General features: G+C 45.6%; 2 protein-coding genes across 6 annotated transcripts in view; one reads left to right on the plus strand and one right to left on the minus strand.

The window, feature by feature from the left end:
* Positions 1-2570: 2570 nt before the first annotated feature.
* On the minus strand, positions 2571-21278 carry Sgcb (sarcoglycan beta). 3 transcript variants are annotated; one of them, XM_059276007.1, is made up of 6 exons: positions 21188-21278; positions 12716-12925; positions 8983-9168; positions 7922-8113; positions 7522-7653; positions 2571-4669 (listed from the first exon to the last, which is right to left on the minus strand). In XM_059276007.1, exons 2-6 carry the CDS (start codon positions 12893-12895, stop codon positions 4466-4468), a joined length of 894 nt encoding a protein of 297 aa, XP_059131990.1. In that variant the 5' UTR covers positions 12896-12925; positions 21188-21278; the 3' UTR covers positions 2571-4465. The 3 variants fall into 3 exon arrangements, with proteins under 3 accessions (XP_059131990.1, XP_059131991.1, XP_059131989.1); XM_059276008.1 differs by lacking the exon at positions 21188-21278 and adding an exon at positions 19348-19494; XM_059276006.1 differs by lacking the exon at positions 21188-21278 and adding an exon at positions 16069-16141.
* Positions 20696-23046, plus strand: part of Spata18 (spermatogenesis associated 18) — a 32403-nt gene continuing 30052 nt past the window's right edge. Inside the window, exon 1 of one of the 3 annotated variants that reach the window (XR_009381913.1) lies at positions 20696-21063. Coding sequence is in view for 2 of the 3 variants with exons in the window: in XM_059276003.1 (XP_059131986.1) it covers positions 20977-21063 (87 nt within the window). In the remaining variant the exon portion in view is untranslated. The remainder of the gene's footprint in view (positions 21064-23046) is intronic. The other 2 variants (XM_059276003.1, XM_059276004.1) reach the window with 2 other exon arrangements.

Here is a 23046-nt window from a genome sequence, read left to right on the forward strand (position 1 = left end):
CTATAGTCTGAATTCCCAAGGTTGGCATTCAAAACTTCCCATAATCTAGCTAGCCTGATGAGCTAAGTTTGATAAATTCATGTGGGGTAGTGACTGTAAGATGTGGCCCAGGCCAGGGATACATATGTCTACACCACACCAAATGAGTTTTTCAATTTGCCCCTAATCCATGATCAATGCCAATCCCTCCCTCTGTGGTCTGAACCTTGCACATTCAAGTCTCATCTCAATTACTATGGTCCGAATCCCTCTTTCTTGAGTTAGCCAGTATTTGTCTTTCCTTTCACAATACTTTCAGTAAGTATTGAATGAACATATTCAGTACCCTTCAATTGGACAGAGTGTCAAATGCCATCACACATCGTTAGTGCTCTGCTTTGTGTATTTCAAACAAAAAGGAAAAAGAGGGTGAGTATCTCCCCCACTCATGTTTCATAGTTTTAATGTTCTGGAGTCTGTCACTGGGTTGTGCTTTTCGCATGAATGAATGCACAGAATGAAGGCCATTCTCACTATAACTTCAAAACCTCTATTTCATACGAGGTCAGCTCTCTCATATCTCAGAGGGTGTCTAAATTTAGGTACATAAACTGCAAAGGTGCCCTACCTACAGCAAGGAGTAATTTATAGTATACCCCTTATACAACAGCAGAAACTGAATTCATTTTCCTAGTCAGAGAGATATTAGTTTCTACACTAAAGCTGCAATCATTATGTGCACAATTGGATGCCAAGCTAATGTAATATTAGCAAAAGAATACATCAATCATAAATATGCACATTCCTTTGTATCAGAGAAGAAAATAATGGGGTTGAAAAGCGTACCTTTTTTAGAGTGAAAGATTTCTATAATCTGGCCATTTTCAAGGTAAGGAGATTGATATATGAATAGATTTGCATTCAAAACAAGCAGATCAGAATAATTTTATTTCTAATGGGCAGTGGTGGCACACACCATACATAATCCTAGCACTCGGGAGGCAGAGGCAGGTGAATCTCTGTAAGTTCAAGGCCAGCCTGGTCTACAGAGTGAATTCCAGGACAGCCTAGGCTGTTACATAGAGAAACTCAGTCTCAAAAAACCAAAAAAAAAGTATTAATGTTAAGAAACATTATTTATATTACATACAAATGTCTATGCATGGGGCAAAACAAAACAAACAAAAACAAAACAAAACAACTCCCCCCCCCCAAAAGAAAACAGTGAGAACTCCAGAGGAAAGTACAGGTAATTAAGTAGACTGCAAGTCTTTAACTAGACTTATTCAAGTTGAAGTATGAGGAAGCAGTTAGAAACAACTGGGGACACGCATACATCAGAGTGGGCCAGAGAAGGTGAGAGGAAAAACTGAAGTAGAGAAAAGGTGGAGATGAATTCTCCCATAAGAAACTGGAAAAAGAGAATGAACTAGTGAGGCTCTCTGGGTAATGAGACATGGGAAGGACAGGACTCTGCTCTCAGGCCTACCTCAGGGTCCTTAGGCAGTTTCTAACTGCTCAGTCTCCAGTTGATTGGGCCATGTGGGGAGTTCAGATCCGTGCCCTTGAGGCTCCTCCCATCTTCCCGGCTCTGTAGCCAGGCCCCGCCCTTTCATCTCCTGGCTCTTTCCTTGGTGAGTGAACACCCTCTCCTGGGCCACCGGGGAGAAGCCTTCTGTAAGGCATATGAAACTATCTAAACGGGGACTGCACAGCTTTCTGACTCCAGAGAGGTCACATAAACAGGTCTCCGTGGCCCGGTCTCCAGCTTTATTTAGAAATCTGTGTTTGTGTAAAGTAGAAGCGCATTAATAAAGTCATTAAGAAACTGACAGCAAAGTTCACAAAATTTTATTGTAAACTCATTATAGGTTTATCTTTGTGTGGCATAGCTTGTAACCTTTGCCCCTCTTATGTCTTCGAAAGATCACAATGACCAACATTTCAGGGCTCCTCTTCATCAAGTTTAGCACAGAAATTCCACCCCCCTTAAAAACCGCTCATCAAAACCAGGTTGAATTCCTACCTTTAATCATTAAAACTGTCACACAAACTTTATTTTGCTTCTGTTACAATGCAAAAAGATTGCCAATAAAGCGTATTTTAAAAGACTGCAGCCGATGGATGGCAGCTCCCGCTTGGCTGTGTAGATTCCCGTCCACTGGGCGGTCTCTAAGGAATCTTGTGTTTATTTCTTCTGTCTCTTTGAGCTGATATCCATGTCTAAAACATTGTCCTTACTTACAAATGTTTGTTTGTTTTCCTCTTAGGGCTCCTTCCCCCCAGGCTGCGGCAGCCAAGTCCTCCGAGTGTGGTGGGTTCCAACAGAAATGAACAGATGAGCAGAAGCACCCCCCCCCCCTCAGCAGAGCTGGCAGGTCAGTGCCCCCCGCCCCCCCCCCCGGGGGGGTCTACCTGCAATGCCTTCTAGAATGCCACACCCAGTCACCAGCAGCTTTGCAAAGCATCAGGTGTTCTCTTGCCTCAAAGTGCTCAATGGAGATGTATCAAAACACAAGTGTTTCTCAAGGAAATGCAAAAATACATTTTTCATGAATTGTATTTAGTAAAGAATACTTTGTAATATAGTGTTCTGTGTTTTTAGTAAAAATATTTATTTAAAGAAATTCTCAAAACAAATTGAAAAAGAACATGTAACAAATGTACAATTTAAAAATACACTGAGCATGGAAATGAGAACTCCAAACATGATTTTTCTGGGCATTTTTAAGTTATTAAACAATCCTTGACCATATCCAGAGGCATACATCGCTCTCTTCCTTTACATCTATAACCTGCACTTAGTGTCAGGTCTCAAGTCAATCTTAACTCAGCCTGAGTTCACAATCTCTAAGGTATTCAGTTTTTTTCCACTTGACAGAACTGTGACAGTATTGAACACAAACTGTTTTCTAGGTTGGTTTTCTTATCTACACATGACCATGACAGTATACAAGCGTCCTTCTGTGTGGCTAGGCCCATGACACCTCCCTGCTGTCTACAGCTATGCATTCTGGGTACCCGATCCCATGTATCTTAGTAATACCAGAAAATTCCTTTCCAATCAAGTATAAAATACACTAGAATCCACTGGTTTGAGGGCTGTAAGTAGTTAAAATGAGACAGTGAGATGAGGAGCAGAGATCAAAGTTTTATACCTAGCTAAACATCACCTGCATCATCTCCTGCATCAGCACCCTTTGTCCTAGTGTGTACTAGTTCTTGGGTGCAGTACACTTCTAAAGGGGGACACTGGTATGGGACACTGGAGGAAATACATCGGGCAGCAGGCCCTACTGAGGCCTAGCCTCCCCATTTCCCCTGAGCCTCCCCAGCGCTTAAAGAATAACATACTGGCCTCTCTGTAACTCATTCAGGTGCTCCCATGTGGCACGCAGACCAAGCAGATCTGTCTATTGAATGACAGCTTGGAATTGGCTCAAGATAGTTTAAAATCTGACAGTGATTGGTCATATTTTCTAACAGATTAGTATCTTAACTAGAGCAGCACACATGTTTGATTTTTACCTATTAGGTAAATTAGAATTAGGCCCTTTCCATCTTCTGAGAGTTTTAAATAATTGACAATTCAGTGTAGAGTATAAAGGCAGAAACACACTTGGAATCAGTTTCCCCTAGTTTAGAATTGTACTTGAATGCCAACCCAGGATCCATCCTTTACTATGTGGTTGGTGTGGGGCAGCTCCTTAGCTTCTTTGATTCAGTTTCCTGATGGGTGAAGGTGGATTGAAGCACTTCCTGAGAGGTGCAGAGAGAATGAGAGAGACTAAACACACAGTGTCCAGGACGGTGCTGGGGAAGAGGAGGTCCACTGATGACAGCTACTGTTACCACTAGCAACAGTACACACTAGTGAGAACTGGGGTTGGAGTTCAATGGTTACACACTGCAGATACTTATATGTATCATTATTTCAAGTAAACATTCCATGACAGAGTATTTTCTTTAGTGCAAAACTAAGGAAACATAGTTTCTTACAAGCTCATAGATGGAAAGTTCTTCAATGACTTGTTTGTGAAAATGTGGCTTCGGGTTAATGCAGTAAAAATCTGTGCCTTTCCCGTAAAAGCCAAAAGACAGAGCACAGACAGTGATGCTATGCTCTCCAGACAACTCGAGTGGATCTGGAAATAACCAGAGGCTTACTTACACAGTTCTTCATCCCTTTGTCCTTTAGACAAGAGATAGCAGAATGTTAAAAACACTTCAAGATTACTTTTCATTTTATTAATTTCTCATAATTATTTTAGAGAATTGTCATTTTAGTATCAGTGCAACTTAATAAAGCATATCAGAATTTAGGCACTCAAAAGTCTCTTAAGTGTGGAGCGTACATAATCAATACAGTGGTGCTCCCCAGTTAAAACACAAGTTACCGCAAACTGTAAAAAGATGGTTCACATGCATTCTTAAAAAGAAAAGGTCAAGTGGAGAGTGGAACACACTGACCCTGGGGACAGAGCTCCTAGTGAGTGTTTCCGCAAGGGTTGTCTGCCACCTGGCAGCCCATGTTGTGGCCCGTCACTTGTACTTTGAAGAGTGTGCCGTCTGCACACATGCAGAGCTTGTATCGTACCCAGTCACCGCTCCCCGACTGGTCCCCGCTGGAGGAACTGGGCAGACGCGTTGGGCTGACCATCACGGTTCCATTGAGGATGATGCTGTTTTCCTGTGAGGACAGGAATATGGGCATAGAAGGAACTTACTAAACCAGACAAAACTTATCAACTATTAAAAGGAAAAGGTGGCAACCAGAGTAAAGTCATGACCAAAACAACTGTGGCCACAGCAAAACCAAACCACACACAGGATCAAAAGGCAACTGCTCATGGTAGTCAGCCCACACTGTGAGTCCACAAACCTGCAACAGAGCTTGCTGACACTCGTCAGACACATCCTCGCACAGTAGGACCGATGGTGACAGACCAGGATAATTTTCACCTTCTGACTCCAGACGATTTTTAGTTACTGACTAATGTTGATATTGGGGGGGGGGCACGTATTTTTCTCTTATAGGAAACTAGTTTTAGTTAATAGAAATTCAATTAAAGACTAGAACTATAAAGAAACTGAAGGTTTCTTCTTTAAACTCATAGCTACAGAGTCACTGTCATTCTGCAAGCTCTTAGGAGCCTTTGTGTGTGTGTTTGTGTGCACATGGAGGTCGGAGGTTGAACATGCGTGTCTTTGTAAATGGCTCTCTACCATACCTTATGTGGTGAGGTCTCTATCTCCCTGACACTGGAGGTCAGCCAGTAGCCTCGGCTTTCTGACCCATTCGCCTCTGCACCCTCAGTACAGGACTCTAGGCGCATAGAGGATATGTATGCCATCTGATTTGTGTGCTAGGGGTTCTGAACTCAGGTCACACGCTTGTTTGGAAACACGTCACCAGCTGAGCCATCTCAGCCTCCCAAGACCCTTCCCTTTTAGGGTCCAGTAAGTCTCTATTTCTCCCCTCCTGCCCCCCCCCCCCCCCCCCCCCGCACCTCCCCTAGGTGCTGGGGTATGACCGTAGACAAATGGGTAACTGGCCCGTTCTTGTAGAGTGCCATCCAGCTGTAAGCATGGAAGTCATCCCTTTAGGGAGGGCTTAAAGCACTGGCGGTAAAGTGGCAGAAATGGCTAGTGCTATGCACAGACTGAAGAGCGGCTTTTGTCGCAAATGCTTGGAACAGAACCACTTCACATTTCTAAGTTTATTTTATTTATTTTGGAATATCTGCATAGATTTTTACCAGGCAAACATCCAAACGTTCAGAATACAGCGCTCAACGTTATTCTGAAATAAAGTTCCAAGTATTAAGGGACCTACTTCAAGTTTCGTGTCCATGCTGCCACCTTGTGGTCATTTAATTTTACTTTCTTGAAACTATAACTGTTCAATACACTGTAACACAGGGTGACTAAAGTTAACAGTGTTTGTCTATTTAAAAACAGTCAGGAGAGATCATTTTGAATGCTCTTAATCTAAGAAGTGGTAGATATCTGAGATGATGTGCATGTTAATGACTCAAATTTGATCATGTACACATGTATAAAAACATACAATGTACCCCATAAATATGTAGATTACATGCTAATTAAAAATAAAAGTGAAAACTAAAATTTAAAAGGAAGTTTGATAAAATCATTGCTAATGATTAGCTTATATACTCTAAATCTAACTACTGATATCACCTGACTTACAAAGCCGAGTATCTTTTCAGTACTAGAAACTAGCATGTATGAATACGTCAGGCTATTTTAAGATTCGTCACATCGACAACGCAGAATGGTGTGAGGATTTCCTGGTGGACAGAATGAAAGACTCGGTAACTTAGGCATGTTCTGCATACAAAGGGCTCGGACCTCACTCCTCTGACCTTTAGTGTCAACTACAACCTGGAGCCGTGAAGGCTCGTCATTCCTCAGGGAGCTCCCTACCACAGCACCGGGACACTCCTGGGGTGGCTATGCTGCCTCTGGCAGGAGTTACAGTCCATGGTCATCCTTGTTATCCTAAGGAGGGGACTGGGCACTTTAGGGGGAAAGCCGTCCAAGTGAAGCGCCTACTTTTCTTCATAAAGCTTATTATTTCTAAGAGTTATAAACTTGAATTTCTCTTGAAAGAGAAGAATGATTTCTAAGTCCTCAGATTTAAGGCCATTTTTGTCATGTGATGCTTGGTGACACACATTTCCCTAGCCCCATGTAAGCAGCATGGTACCCAGAGGCATGTGGGATAACTCCGTTCTGGCCCAAACTACGAGCTAGTAAGAAGGGTGCAGACTATGGCTCCTCTGTATGATGTAGGAGGCTGGCCGAAACCCAGATAAAATCCGTGAGGCCAAAGCAAATGTCACAGTGAAGACAGGCTCTCCCTCACAGCTAACAGACGTCAGATAAAAACACGTGTTCTCTTCATAGCCTGGACACAAAACTTGGGAATGGATAGGAATAACCTTCAATTAAACAACAACAGCTGCTTCAGGGGACACAGGTTTTGATCTAGAATTCTCTATCAGAAGGTCTGTTTGGGTTTTATTTTTCTGCCTTTTTTTTTTTTTTTTTTTTTTTTGGTTTTTCGAGACAGGGTTTCTCTGTGTAGCTTTGCGCCTTTCCTGGGACTCACTTGGTAGCCCAGGCTGGCCTCGAACTCACAGAGATCCGCCTGGCTCTGCCTCCCAAGTGCTGGGATTAAAGGCGTGCGCCACCACCGCCCGGCATTTTTCTGCCTTTTAAAATAATATAAAAATACAAACAAGCAGAAGTAAAAATGAAATCACCTGTTATCCTATCACTCTAAGCTAAATATTGTTAACATTTTACTATATCTTTCCAGATTTTATAAACACGCACATGTTCTGAAACAAATGAGATATTCTACAAATTATTTTATAACTTTCTCTCATTTCACAACCCATTTGGAACATCTTGGCATGACAAAAAAAAAATTTCAGTAATTATATATCATTCTTCATGTAATTATATACTACTCCAAAATCATTACCTTGAATTCACACACAAAACAATACTCACAGCCTTTAACTCCACGTTGCCCCCCATGTGGAATTCGATGGTTTTGCCCATGATGAACACGCCTTCATTGCCACGCACAATTGCACGCCCGTCAACTTTGATATTTAAGTCACTGGTAGCATTGCTGGTAATCTAAAGAGGAAAACACATGCTGGAAAGAGTTCATCGGTGAAGGGGAGAACCCTCATAGAGAAGTGGAAGCTTCAATATGGGCTGTGAAGGGCGGTTTTATAATTGTGGGAACTACCATAAAGAGAGGACTTACTCTCCTGCAGGCTAAGGACAGGGTTAGAAGCAGCCCCTGGACGGTCAGGGGGCCATGTTTTCAGGCAGCCCAAACCCTCCCCCAGAGAGTAGCTGCTGCCAATTCCCCCAGTGATGTTGAAAGAACAAACCACACCCTTTCAGTGGACGCTTTCCGAACATTCAGACTTTTCACTCCACTTGGCAGATGAAACTCGTGAGTCTCATAATCCGTGCTGAATAAGATGTTCTGTGTCCTTGGGTCAAAAAACTGCATTCCAATGTCACTGGTGATAGACGTTTTGTTCTTTTCTACACTCAGCTTGGTTGTTCCTTGCTGAAAAACAATCTTCAGAAAAATGCTTTATTTGAGTATGTTTTCGAAGAATGTGCAAATGCTTCAATGTTCATGAGGACTATTATTTTTAAAGACACTACAAAACAGTAAGGTTTAAGAACTAAAATGGCAGAAAGAGCCAGACTTTAAATTCTCTTAACTGCACCTGCCCATGAGACTGGATAATGTACAACTTTAAAATGAAGGACAAAATGAAAAAGTGTGCACTCCTTTGCTGATCTATGGACCCACTGGACAAAAGCACAGGTCACAGGGAACATGGCTGGGCCAAGATGGCCAGTGTGGAGGTGAGTAACCTCCTCGGGGTTCATTCAGTTCAAGGTCTGTGTGCACTGAGCAGCATTTCTCTTCCCGATTCCACGAATCTGGACTTTCTTTTTTTTGGTTTTTCGAGACAGGGTTTCTCTGTGTAGCTTTGCCCCTTTCCTGGAACTCACTTGGTAGCCCAGGCTGGCCTCGAACTCACAGAGATACACCTGTCCCTGCCTCCCGGAGTGCTGGGATTAAAGGTGTGCGCCACTACCACCCGGCCGAATCTGCACTTTCTGACCTGGGAAGGTGCTTTTACAAAGGCTTTGTCACTGAAGAGCCCACAGTGACCTACAAACTTGTACACTCATTACTCCAGCCAGTGCTTCCATTGGGGGGAAAACTCTAGAATATTAAATACTCAACTCTAGTGAGACTATAAAGCTAAATATCACTGACCATTGGGTATTTATGAATGTGGATAGGTTTGTGTGTATAACAGATATTTTCAACAAGAAGATAGTATTTTCCAGCACTCGACTGTAGGTTTTCATGAGAACTGTGGTCCACGCCTCTCTACCCTCCGCACACTTCCTTTAGTGGGAACTTACTGGCTGGTTGTTGCCAGTGATGACCAGGTTCTCATTCCTCCTTCCTCCCACGGTGCTCTTGTAGAGCGGGTGGATGACGCCCATGTCAGACACTTGCTTGAATCGCAGCAGGCCGCTTTCGTGGAACTCCATGCTGTCACAGCCATTTGGCCCGATGCGAATCACAGCCCAGATGACAAGTGTAATCTGAAAGAGAGACGTGCTCGCTGTCACTAGTCACACACCAGACACACCGGAAGCAAACAGGAGTGAGCAGGTCCCAATGTGTGCGGCCTCCTGACAGATGTGTTTAGTTAGGAGATGAACACACTGGCTGGTGGGCTGCTTAGAGGATGCGTTATTTTTATCAATGTGTTTAGAACATGCTAGGTCTATAGTAAATGGTAGTGCTGCTTCTTCCTGCTCTCACTTCATCTTGTTCCCTAAGGACAACCGACCACGTTCAGCAACGTTAGCCACTCCGTCTGGAGTTGATCTCCCTACTTCTAAATAATGTATACTGAATTTCTTCCTCCACCGATTTCCTTCACTTATTTCCTGTTTTAGCAGGTAAGAATTTGAGCTCTCTATTACATCTTTTCTCTTCCAACTCCAAACAGACTAGGTTAAGTGTGTGTTCAGTAACCACACTTTTTGTGACCACGTAAGTATTATTTACCATCGTACCAAACACTATCCTGTAATTCTTTTTTTAATATGTATGTCTTCACAGTTCAATATTTTTTCATTTGGAAATTCAACTAAATCTCAGGCACTTCTGTATTTCTGCAAATCTCTCAGTAAAATAAAAGTTCTGCAGTTCAAGCTGCTCCGACAGTGTTGGTTCTGTTTTTCTCTTCCAGTCTATTTTCCTGGACCTGGTCTTTTTGCTCCATCCGCCCATGTGCTGAGACTGTGAACTTGCCTCTCACGCTTTCTCCCACGTGACATGCCCAGCTTCCTGTATCCCCGGATTGGAAGAGCTTGCTTCACTGCTTTCTTTTGGTAGCCCAGTGGCTTCCATAGAAGTAAAAATGTTTGGCGCATGTGTATGGTAAGACACAGTCTGTAGAATCCCTCACGTTGCGGGACGATCCGGTTGGCATGCTTCTGAGACCTGACCTCTGACCTCTGAAGGCCATGGCTTTATTACCTTGCTGTTTCCAATGCTCATGACAGGGCCAGGGTCAGTTTGCTTTTGTGTTCATCCTATGCAACACGTTTTTCTCCTCTCTAGAAATTTTGAATCTTTTTATTTCCAGTTTTCTTAAATTTTACAGTGATAGTGTCATCTGTCTGTCTGTCTCTCCTTCTGCTGCCCTCTCTTTTAAAATATATCACACTGAACCCAGAATGGTTTCAATTTTTCTAGAGAATTTTCTTTTCTCTTTTCTTCCTCCCTTCTTCCTTCCTTCCTTCCTTCCTTTCTTTCTTTCTTTTTTTTGAGACAGGGTCTCACACTATAGCCCTGGCTGTCCTGGAATTCACTCTGTAGACCAGGTTGGCCTCAAACTCAGAGATCCACTGCCTCTGCCTCCCAAGTGCTGGGATTAAAGGAGTGTGACATGTCACTAGGCTTTAGAGAGTTTTCTTAGTTCATTTGATTTGATTCCTTTCCTTCAATGCTTTCTCTATCCTCACTTTCTGAATCTCCTTTATTAGAAAGCTCCAGATTGACCCTTTGATTCTGTAGAACTCTGTGGAAGAGCTTTAATCTTTCCAATACCTGCCCACCCACCATGGATGTATATCTACTTTTTAAAAAACTTGTTTATTTTTCTTTTATGTGTGTGGGTGTTCTGCCTGCATGCACTGTCTGTGACCACATGTATACAGTGCCCTCAGAGGCCAGAGAGGGCATCACATCTTCTGGAACTGTACTGTTGTAAGCTACCATGTGGGTACTAGAAACCAACCCCTCCCCCACACCTCTGCAAGAGGAGCTAGTGCTCTTAACCACTGAGCCATCTCTCCAGCCTCATACGTGAATATCTATGAGTTCTTCATTATTTAATTGCACCATTTGAAATGCCGTGTTATTTTTGTTTCATGGGTGGAATATTGTCGTTCTCAGAAGAAGCTAATTTCAGGGAGTTCTTTTTGTTGTTATTTCCTGAGACAGAATCTCACGCAGTCCAGGCTGGCCCCTAATGCACTACGTGGTCAAGGCTGGCTACTTCCCAAACACTGGGCTTACAGGTATGCACACCATGGCTTTGTGGGGTTTGTTTTCTGCCATTCCTTGCATTTTCCCTATCTCCCTGAGTTTCTGCTTCACCCACGGTGGATAATTTGTCTCTATCAGTTTTCAACGATCACAGTTTCCGTCACAAGTCCACTGACCCCTGGCCCAGTGCTCAGACAACAGCACAGCTAGCCTGTCTCTTTGGCCCCTCCTACTGGCATTCACCACCACAGTGAGCTCATAAGGGACTCTATGTGGGGTGGACCTCCTGACCTACAGGCTTCCCAGCAGGGAGTGTTCTTCTTTACTGGCCCTGTCAAATGTCACTGTCATGTGGCATTCTTTCTCTGGGTGCTTTAACTCTCCAGAGAGGGGCCCTCCATTTCTAGGCTACTTCCAGGTAGCTGGAGGTAGAGGATGAAAGGAAAGGGGTGTGGGAAGTGAGCCTCTGCACTCAGGGTTAGGCTGCCCTGTTTTTAGGATGGAAGTTCCCTCATGCAGTGGTCCAGGGTGTCTGGACACACACGGCTTAGCTGTAGTCGGACAGAACTGGTTAGCTTCTGGTTGGGAAGTGAGGCCCAGGAATTTCACTAACCTCAGACTTTACACAATTCATCTGTTTCAATTCCTGCCTTGATCCTGAGTAGTAAGGTCCTTGTCCTTCCAACTCTGGCTTCTGCAAGGCACTTTACCAATACAGGTTATATTCTTCTGTGACACACACACACACACACACACACACACACACACACACACACACACACACACGCCTGTCTTTCTCTTCTGATAAGTTACCTGCCATTCTCCCTCCTCTTTTGTCTTCATAAATTATGCCTTAGGATTTTAGTCACTTTTCACTCTCTTCAAATACATTGATGTTCCTGACACTGTTACTTTGGAGCGAGCTTTTTAGAGAAGAGGACATTTCTATGTCTTAATTCTGCCATCCTTGCCAGAAATCTCCAATAAAGCGAATGTATAAGGCACAATAAATCCAGACTGCATGCTCCCAGTAAAGCTATTTATGGTACCTTCTTTAAAGCATGTTCCAGCTCTTCCCTGAGTGAGGGATTAGACACGAATGTTCTGGAAGTACATACATGGAGTACAAAAGGATGCTCAGGAGCATGGGACGGGGAGGAAAATCAGTGACTCACTTTGAACAGATGGTTCCATTCACTGATGGTGCCACAGGCTCCAATGCCAACCACCGGAGCTACACCCTCATATTAAAAAGCCCCTTCCTCAGAACAGTAACTACCCTGGGAAGGCACAGGCCAGTGCTCAGCATCTCAGCGAGAGTGGGGAAGGCAGAGGCCATAGGTTTTTTTTTTTTTTTTTTTTTTCAATTTTGTTCACTTATTTTTGTGCGAGTGGAGAGAGAAGCCTGCTAGGTTTTTCATGTTAAAGCACTAACTAAAGACCAATAGGAGATAAAACACCTACAGAAAAGCAGAAGGCAAGAGCATCCCAAAACACAGTACACAAGCAAACTCCATGATCTCGCTGAAAAAGATGGAAAATTCCCCAAGGTAACTGAAGAGACCATACTCTGCCCCACAGACTCACGAGTAGGTTGATGACAGCCAGGATAAACAGGAGGACAATCACACAGATGGCCAGGTTGCCCTTTCTCCCTCTCAGGCCAGTCTTATGGAGGCGATCTTCATCGATAGGAATATACCCGGCTTTAAAGTTACTATTGTGCTCTTTGTTAACGTTCCTCCGCTCCACAGCCTTCTCCCGCATGGACTTCTTCACTGGTCCATTGGAACTTTGCTAAAAACGAAACAGAACAGAACAGCTACACTCTCTTCTGATGCATTTTTTACATTCAAAGTCATAATTAAGTGTTGCTGATAGACGTCCCATGAATACACTGCAAGTCAGGTTGAACTGTAGACGTCAAGGTCACTGTCACACAGCACACATCTCTGTGCTTTCAGTCATCTGACTGTCAACGTGGGCACAGCTCATTTCTGTGCAGAGCTGGGTGGTCTTATTTTCACTAATAACTTGTTGAATTTTTACTTTTTACATCTGCATGAAAAGAATTTGGAATGGTTGACAGAGATTGCTACTTATAACTCAACCAATTAAAGTCTACATTACTCTAGATCAGCAATTTTTCAAGTGTTCAGGGGCAGTTGTGTGAGTATAAAAGTTAGGGGGGGTACCAACTGAACTCTCTTCAAGGTCTGAAATGCCAGACACATTTTAAAAATAATAATATTTGTTTTTCATCCTCACTCTTTTGAATGAATAATGGTGTTTCTAGAGGTCACGTGACCATTTATGATAACATGATTGTTCTAAGAATTAATGAAATGTTTGTTGGGCATTCCTATGCTTTCACATTTTCTAAGTTTTAATTTCTAATATGGTAAATACCAAAAGATATTTTAGAGTATAAATAGAATCTAGGATCAGAAAACTTGAGAACTTCTTAGCTTGACCACACCTAAGGGACATTAAGCATTCATGTATAACAAACAACACAGAAGGACCAGCAGAAATGGGCACTGCCCAATTTCTATATTTTTTAAGAGTTCTGAGACCATTCATTTATTGTAGAAGGCACATACTAAGACCTGTATGCTGAAACACTATCATGATACATAGGAACATAAGCTAGGAGGACGTGATCCTTATCTGCACGTATTACAGACCTGCATTGTGTGTTATATGATAAACACACTCTGTATGTCTGGGTGCCAAAATCAAGAGTATAGGCAATACATGCTTCAGAGTTCAAATGGGGGCGTTGGGACACTCTGGAGTTGTTAGGAAAATGGGGGGAGCGATGGTCAGATCTGGAACACTGGGAGAAGGAAGGTGGGAAGTAGAGAAGGGTGTAGACTCTGGTCTTTGGGAGTCACTGGAGGTGTCTGAGCACAAACGGCACGCGCTTCAGCTAAATGTTAAACGAACACTTGACAGGTAAGCAGGCTCTCTCAGATAATGTAGGAGTGGAGGTTTGAGGTAATGGGGGAATGAACTGAGGTGGGAGAGAAAAACGAATGAAGGGAAAATAAAGTGAGAGATGTGGTAAACAGCAAAAGCGCCACAGTATGAAAGGTGAACTTCCTCCTGGGGGCGGTGGGGAACTACTGAGGCACTGCTGCTGCTGGTGGGCTCCTCTTCCTACTAATAATCTCCTTCCTCTCCCCCCCTCCTTCCTCTTCCTACTCCTAATCTCCCTTCTCCTCCTCTTCCCCTCCTCCAACCTCCCTCCTCTTCTGTATTTCTTTATTCTTTTATTTAGTGTGTGTGTGTGTGTGTGTGTGTGTGTGTGTGTGTGTGTGTGTGTGAGTAAGCACATGCACCATGGTATATGTGGTATATGTCCAGAGATCAGAGGACAGCTGTTGGGAATTGGTTCTCTCATTTCACCAAGTGGGTTCTCAGGATTGAACTCAGGAACTTAAGTCGTCAGGCTTCGTGACTAGGACCTTTATCCACCAAGCCATCTTGCCAGCCCCTACTGAAAGACATTCACATGGCAGCAAAATCACGCCCCAGAGGAGAAGGGCTGGAATAGAAGAGCTGGAGAAGACGGTGTCACCACATTTCCTTGGCTTTGGAGATGAAGCTGGGGGAGAACTGCCAGGACCCTGTGACTGTGACACAGAGGCGTCCACGATGACTTCCAAACAGAATAGGTTACTTAGTTTGTGGGACCCCGAGAACAAAAGCAAGTCTTCCTGTTCAAACACAAAGTTGAGGACAGCAGATCATTAAGCCCAAAGCGTGTTTCTCCGTTCAGGCAGTCCTGCTCTGGTTAGGGTAGCCAAGTGAGCAGATGACTGTAGCCTTTGAATGGTCAGAACAGACCCTTGGAGCATCAAGATGCATGCACAGAACAGCAGACTCTCTACCTCAGAGGCTGGTTTAGTTAAGGGGTAAACCAGGAAACCAAGGAACGGCTTCGGTCCCAACCGTTCACGTTGTCTCATTTCAGCCTCACTTGTTCTTGACATTTTGTTGGGAATCTGCACTTTGCCTGTAGTTACAGCTGACGGTTGGATTTTGTTTGGCCATTTGACTTTTAGGCACTCAAAGGCAGATTTCATGTCCTCCAGGAACACATACCTAACAGGTCTCTAAAATAGCCACCTAAGGAAAAAAATCTTCCAAAGCCCATTGAATATTGGCAGCTTCACTCCCCCCCCCCCAAAGGATGTTGAAGAATGGGTCTTTTTAAAGGGAAACTATCTTACTGGTTATTTTAAAAGGGAAACAAGAGTAAAGAAGTGACTACGAAAATTGTTTTTATTATATTGTCACTCCGGCAACTACATGCACGGGCACGTATTCACACATCTCACCCACATGTGCATGCTAAAAGTACAGCCTTTCAAACTCTTCTAGGCTTACCACGAAGACCAGGAAATATTTGCTAATGCATTCCTTAAAAGTAATCTTAAACCCACTGGACACGGGTCAGTTTTTATATTGGGTGACCGGATCTCCGAGAAACCAAAGTGGGAGGGGAAAAATGTCTGCACATCGGGCAGGGCAGACACAAGACCTGGCCACGATCCACACACACCAGGCAACAGCTGACCACGACTTGGCTGGTGTCGGGCAGCCTCCCGGCCCCAGCTGACGCTATTTTTATCCGCACGGTGGCTGGCTGCGGAGGAGAGGAGCGTCCAGGAGCAGGGCTGCGCAGGCCGGTGACCCGGGTCCCTCCCGCCGAGGGACAGCTCCCCTCACCGGCCTGGTTCAGCGGCTGTGCGGGTTCCCGCCCGGCCTTCGCCAGCATCGCGGCTGCGGACAGCTCCCGCCGCCCCGCCCCGCCGCCCCGCCCCGCCTCGCCGCCCCAGCCCGGCCCTCACGCCCTCGTCCCCGCCCTCCGTGGGGACGACCCGGCCACCCCGCTCCCCAAGCCCTCTCTCGGCCTCGGCAGGCACACAGACCTGCTCAGTGGCCGCCGCCGCCGCCGCTGCCGCCGCCATCTTGGCCCGCTGCAGCCCGCGCTTGCGCTCTGGCACGGGGGTGGGTGGGGCTCACATCCTCGCTGGCCACGCCCCCTCCACGCCACGCCCCCGGCACGCCCCCGAAGGAAATCCAGAGTGGGCCGCGGGAGTCTTGTCGCCTCTGATCCACCGAGGCGGGTTACTTGCAACCGTGAGCGGCTGGCTACTGCGGGTTGGATGGGCGTGGCAGGGATCGTGCGCGCTCCGGGGCGTCCTCAAATTCCTAGGGAAAGGACGCCCTCAAAGTCCAAAACACGCCTTTCCCTTCCACACACTACCTCCCGAGATGCGAGGACTTGAGAGCTCTGGAGAGAAATGTCATCGAGAGTACTCGCGGGCGAGGCTTGGGAGCAGACCAAGTGGACGGAAGTTAGGCAGTTAAATCAAACCAGTAGTCCTCCAGAAAGACTGTGGTCAAGTCTGGCACTGTTTCTCCGAGGCATTAGAAGCAGGCTGTCTGTCCATACAACGCTGATGTGCAGACTCTACAAGGTTCTTAGGAACCTAACTATGGACACACAGTGAGCACCAGGAAGACATTCGGAGGTGCAGGGAACAGGTGCACATTGGTTGCTCTCTGGTTAACAATCCGTTATGTCGAAAGGAAAACTGCAGTAGAGTGAGTAGCATCCAACGTCCAAGAACTGTTCCTCAGGTCATGAATAGCTTCTAGAAAGTACCACGGACCCTCCCAGGGGATGCTGGACTCTGCTTCCTTTCCCCAGGAGCTGGGTCTTCCTTGCTTTTGTAACCAGTTACTTTGCTGCCCAACCTACTTCTGATGGCTGTGAAGTTTAAATAGACACTCTCACATGAGGAGTGTCTTCTAACCTTTTTCCTTTCTCATGTCTGATGTGGCGTAAGAGCTGCACCTGTGTGGTCATTTGCCTGCTCATGTCTTCTTCCCCAAGTGCTGAAACCACCTGGCTCGATCTCCATAACATACCTACATTTTAGGCAGGAAGTCCATAAATACACCCCTTTGGGAATCAGCAGTGTCTGTGTGATAGCTTGCCTCTCGTCCTGTTTATCAACGTTGACAACACAACCTTTGTCTGGTTCTGGGATCCTGTGCGTCTTTCACTGTGGTCAGAAGGTCTTTTCCTTTTTCTCGACAGACATACTCCTTTGTATCCCCCCAGACCCCATCAAGTGTCACATTCTTTTTGTTGCCGTTTGAGGCTCAAGTCAGTAGTATGAGTACTCTGTTTTTAATCTTGTATGGGGTTTCAGTTTGCAGTGTTGAAGGCCTATGTCTCAATCACACACAATAATGAAACTTATTAAATGTCGTCCAGAGCTGCCTGACATTCTGAGTTAGATAAGAAGCCCCATCTTAGTAGGGCGGTGGTGGCGCACGCCTTTAATCCCAGCACTCGGGAGGCAGAGCCAGGCGGATCTCTGTGAGTTCGAGGCCAGCCTGGTCTACAGAGCAAGATCCAGGACAGGCACCAAAACTACACAGAGAAACCCTGTCTCGGAAAGAAAAAAAAAAAAAAAAAAAAAAAAAAGCTCCATCTTGCCTGTCTCCACGCAGGTGCTTTGATAATGGATTTTTCCAAAGTCAGATGCCCCTTGGCTATCTGAAGGTCTACTTTCCCTGGATCCCCATTGCTAACAGGACATCCACTTGTTTTCCTTGCCAATGTGTCTTGTTTTTTAAGATTTGGTATTTCATGTGTTTGAATGTTTTGACTGCAGATACCAATAGGTACTGGCGGGGATCAGAAGAGGGTGTGAGACCCTGGGACTGGAGTTACAGTTATATGTTAACCTGTAAGCTGTTGCTCCAGTCCCATCCCCATTTGTCGTTTTAAAAAAAGAGAACCAATTCATTTATTCAACCACAAGCATAATGTGAGCCATTTCTAATGCTATTATTTGGAAGCTTTTCCCCCATCTGAAATATTTGGAGGGTGCTATGTGCTTGGCAATGCCTCCCAGCAGTCTTGTTTTAACTGATATTACCAGTTCACTCTGACACACACACTTTATATTTAATATTTTCTTGTGTAATTTTGCTTTTAACATCCTTATCTCCTAAGCAGACTGGGTGCTCCTTAAAAACTGGGTGCAGTATGTCATTACATATTACTCCAAGTCCTGATCACCGTAGGAACCAAATACACAATAAATGCCCATTAATTTAGATGACAGAATACTGGCTTTTTTCATTGACTATAAAAAAATGGTAAGTATCTCTGACATAGATCTGATTTAACACCCACCGTACAATACCCCAGAGAAGGACCATGTTCCCATCACCTGTGTTTCCCAAGTGCCCTTCCTGAGTCCCATCCCACCTCCTACAGGACCTCCCACATGGTGTATAAGAAGAGATCCAATTACAATTCCGGCTGCCTTCCCACTGCCTATGAAATAAACATTAACCTCTTGGTACAAACGGCTCATCATAGCCAAACCCAGGACTATTCTTGGCTTGTCTCTGACTCTGTAGTCACAGTGGACTCGACATTTCTTACCCTTGCAGCTTTTATTTCTCTGCATCCACTTTCCTGTCCCTGGTGGACTCCTGCATCCTTCCAGAGCTGGTTCTAAATGTCACCTTCTTCCGAAAAGACAGGGGAGGAGACAAGGGAAGGGAGAATCACTGTGTCCATAACTGTATAGGTGTCCTGTTAGTGCTTTACACACCGAGCTACAGTTGTTGTGTCTGTCTCTTGCAGATTGTGAGATCCCAGAGAGCAGGAAGCCAGTCTGACTTCACCTTATATATGAAAGAGATGAGTGGGTTGTCATTGAAATCCAGGAAATGCTATTCAGTGCGTGTGAAAAGGATCCATTTCCATACCACCCATCCTAGGCCCTGCCTTCATGCTGTATGTACCATGTCATTCTTCTGAGAGGATGATGGGTATCTGCCAAAAGGCTGATCAGACCTTGCTCCTCTCTCTACGATGTCTCAATATGTGCTGAGCCCTCCCCTTCAACGGCCATGGCCACAGCACCATGTATTTTCTCTTTCACTGAGCAAGTGGTACTGAAAAAGTTGACGTCAGGGATCTCCTCTGTGTTGAAGTAAGTATAACAGACACCTTGGTTGGGATTGGGGGTCGTATTTGGGCCAACACAATATACCTGTCTCATTTTTCTCTTCTATTCTGTATTTAAATTTATTGTAAATATTTATTTAGGTATCATAGTGATAACATTTCAATAGATTACAATTCTTGTAGTTTGTTTGTTCGTTTTTGGTACCTTAGGCAAACTGGACGTGAAGGATCATACAGGAAAATAATTCTGGTCTGCCCAGAGAGAATGCACACTGGTATTGTATTGGCACTCCACAGGAAACCTTGACTTTACTGCTTCCTAGAGGAGGAACCTGCCTTCAGCTTCTATCTGAACCAGTTGATTCTTCCTTTGTGAGAGTGTCCCGTGTCCCCCCCCCAACCCCACCACCCCACCCCCGTTTAAATGGAAGAAAGCATAAAGGGCAAAATTAAGTTCCTGATGTAAGAACAAAGACCACTTGGGTTAGCAGATGCTGACTAAAATGGACAAGGAGGACAAAACGTCTTAGCATACCGCGAGTAAATTCTGGTGTGTGTGTGTGTGTGGGGGGGGGCGCACACGTGTGAAAAAATATTTCGATTTCTTAACCTTATTTTTTGAGACAGGGTCTCTCCTTGAATCCGGAGTTCAGTGATTATCTAGACTAATTGGCCAGCAGTCCCAGGCAGGGAGTCTCCTGTTTCATGCCCCCCCCCCCCCTTAATGTGTGTACTGGGGATCCTTACACTTGCTTGACAAACCCCTTGCCAACCGGGAAATCTTATCACTGCGGAGACTGTTTTAAAAGCAATTTCATATCAAAGTAGAGCAAAAGCTAGTTTTCCACACAGAACACAGGTTGGCTAAGGGCTTGCACCTGTCCATGCTGAGGAAGACCTGGAAGTTAGGGCGAGGATCTACCTCACCGTGTAGCTGTGTGTGTCATTCTATAGAGTACAAATCTATTGACTTAGACCCACCGAGTGGGTCCAGCGACAAAGCCAAAGATGTAAGCCGTAAGAACGGACGTTTTAGCTCCAGTTTCACACAGGCAAACGGAGAATTCAAGGCTTGAGAGGGAGAGGAATAAAGGAGGGGTCAAGGAAGTCTGCTCAAAATTTCCACGGAGTTAACCTGCTTTCCTAGGCACGCACTGTCTGTCGCCCAGGATCGGGTGCCGCCGCAAGGTTAGGTGTCCTGCGGTCACCCAGTCCCCCGGCAGGCCTAGGCCAGCGCAGGGTCCGGCAGCAGCTCCCCCTACCCCTGCCCGTCCCTACCCGCCCCCACCCCTCCCCGGCCCCGGGTCTGGACGTCCTCCAGCCGCTCGCACAACCCGGAGGTCCGACCGCTTCGGTACCCTGGCCCTGGGCCGGCAGAGCCATCGCGAGGGGGGTGAGGGGTGGGGAGGTCGCGGTCTCGGCAACCCCCCCCCCCCAAGGTCCCCCAGTCTGGGCGCGAGCTGGGCTGGGGTGGGGCGGGGCGTTGCTGCGACGCGAGCCGCGGGTCCCTGGCAGCCGGCCGCCACGTCAAGGTTTGTTTAATAATCGACGGGTTATTCATGGCCTGGCTGGCGGGCGGCGGCCGGGGAGCTGGAACAGCGCGCCGGGCAGTGGATAAGACGTGACGCCTGCGGCTCAGGGCGCCTCCCCCCTCGGCTTCCCGAACCCTGCCAGGTCCGACCCGAGGGGGAGGATGGATACTCCAGCTGCGTTCTGAGCCTGCGCAGAAGATAACACCCCTGCGGCCACAGCACCCCACCGTCCTGCCCAGGCCACCCCCTCGTCCCTTCTACTAACTCGGTCCCCCGGAGTCGGACGCGTGGAACAGCGCGCGATGGCAGACCACTTGAAGAAGCTGGCCAAAAGCGAATCTTTTCAGAACCTCCAGGATAAAGTCACCTACTGGGTGAAGGACTACAACGTGAGTCGGGGTGGGAGACCCCAGGGCTCGCCCTGCCTAAGTTTCCCCGCACAAACCTCGACCGGGGCTGGCGTTCGCAAAGCCACCGCTTTTGAGACCCTAGACGGGAATCTCAGACTCCTACCCCGATCAAAGAAGGAAGCCCCCCTGTCTATTGGAACCCTTCAGCCGGGGTGGGGTGACTCCCGAGGCGGCAGAGCGCTAATAGGTGTTCGGTAACCATGGACGCTGGAGGCCCTAGCAACAGAAGAGCAGAGTCGGGCTGCCAGCCACTGCCCATTCTGTCTGCCTGCTTTGGAATTATTTTCTACTGCACCCTTCCCACTCCCTGCCTTTCCACAAGGTTCTCACTTTTCAGGACACCCAGGATCGTATCAGAGTGAACTTTTCTAAACCTACACCCGGGAGTTATTTATTATAGGAAAAGGGGTACTTGTAAAAGTTACACCTTTTGCGTGCTGGTCAACATAGTAGTTAGGAAGGTACCAGAGCGGCTTCCAGGAGGTGTTACCAAGAAATTACTGTGTCACCAGCATTCTGTCACACCCAGAAACCCACTCCCAATTTCATTAATCCCATTCCACCCCGACTCCAACAGCAGCATGCTGAATTTGCCTCACATTCGTTGGAAGTGCCGGGAATAGGAGGTTCTGGGTTTTACCCAGCGCACAGAGCCGTCAGCAGGGAGAGATGTGAGCTGGGAATTCAGGTTGGCCTGAGTTCTAGGTCTGAATGTGGCTACAAATAGCCAAGTAATATTTCCCAGCTACTCTGGGTCTCAGTACTTCGATCTGTTCCATGGTTGGGATTTTAATTATTATTAAATACTAATTAAATAATAATAATATGTAAAGTTACTTTCTAGTTGGGCGGCGGTGGCGCAGGCCTTTAATCTCAGCACTCAGGAGGCAGAGCCAGGTGGATCTCTGTGAGTTCGAGGCCAGCCTGGTCTACAGAGTGAGATCCAGGACAGGCACCAAAACTACACAGAGAAATCCTGTCTCGAAAAAACAAAACAAAGCAAAGAACAAACAAAAACAAACAAAAAACCAAACCGAAACAAACAAAAAGTTACTTTCTAGATCTCAGATTTTTAAAATCTAGATGGACTGGTTTCTGAATTTACGTCTGAACGCATTCCATATTTTGTTATGTGTAGTTTGGATTTGTGTCAGTTGCTAAGCATGTTCCTGTAACCCCCAAAGCTGTTTTATTAGTACTAGGGAATTTTGACTTAAACCTTAAGGTGAGTATTCACTGCAGCAAGCTCTAATTGTTAAAAAGCTCGTTGTAGGAAAACTACTTTTATCAAAAAGCTGTAAATTGTATTTGCTTTGGAAGGTTGATTTTGCTGATTGTATCCATTGGCTTAGTTAAGATTGACTTTAAAAAACAAGTCATGCATAACCCTTTACAATTAAAACCACCCCCTGGGGAAAAGTTATTTTAAAAGAAAATGAATAAATGGCTTATATTAATCCTAAACTCAGTGCATAAATTAAATTTTCTTCCAATTAGTGATTTTTCGGACTAACACCCGGTTTAACATTCCTTGATTTCCTTCCTGTGGTTTCCTTCTCTTTCATCCTCATCTCCATCTGGTAGCTGTGTGTTAACACAGGCTCACTGTGTACTGTGCCTCAGTTTCCCTTCAACCATGGTTTCACCTTCCTCAATTTCAGTTACCTACAGTCAACGATGGTCTGAAAAATATCAAACAAAATTTCAAACAAAACCAATGGCTAGGTTTTAGATTGTGTGCGGGGTAGGGTGATGAAATCTCTATTAGAGGTGGATTCGTGCTGAAGCTTGTTCAGAGTATGCCTGAGCTATACACTACCCACAGGTAGCACCGCCTCAGTTTCCAAATGGACAGCTGATGGTCTTTAAAAGTATCAATCTATGCCCCAAAGCACTTAAAAACCTTGGTTTAACTGGGTGGTGGTGACTCACCCCTTTAACCCCAGCACTTGGGAGGCAGAG

The sequence above is a fragment of the Peromyscus eremicus genome, chromosome 10, assembly GCF_949786415.1.
Source record: "Peromyscus eremicus chromosome 10, PerEre_H2_v1, whole genome shotgun sequence".
Lineage (NCBI taxonomy): Eukaryota > Metazoa > Chordata > Mammalia > Rodentia > Cricetidae > Peromyscus > Peromyscus eremicus.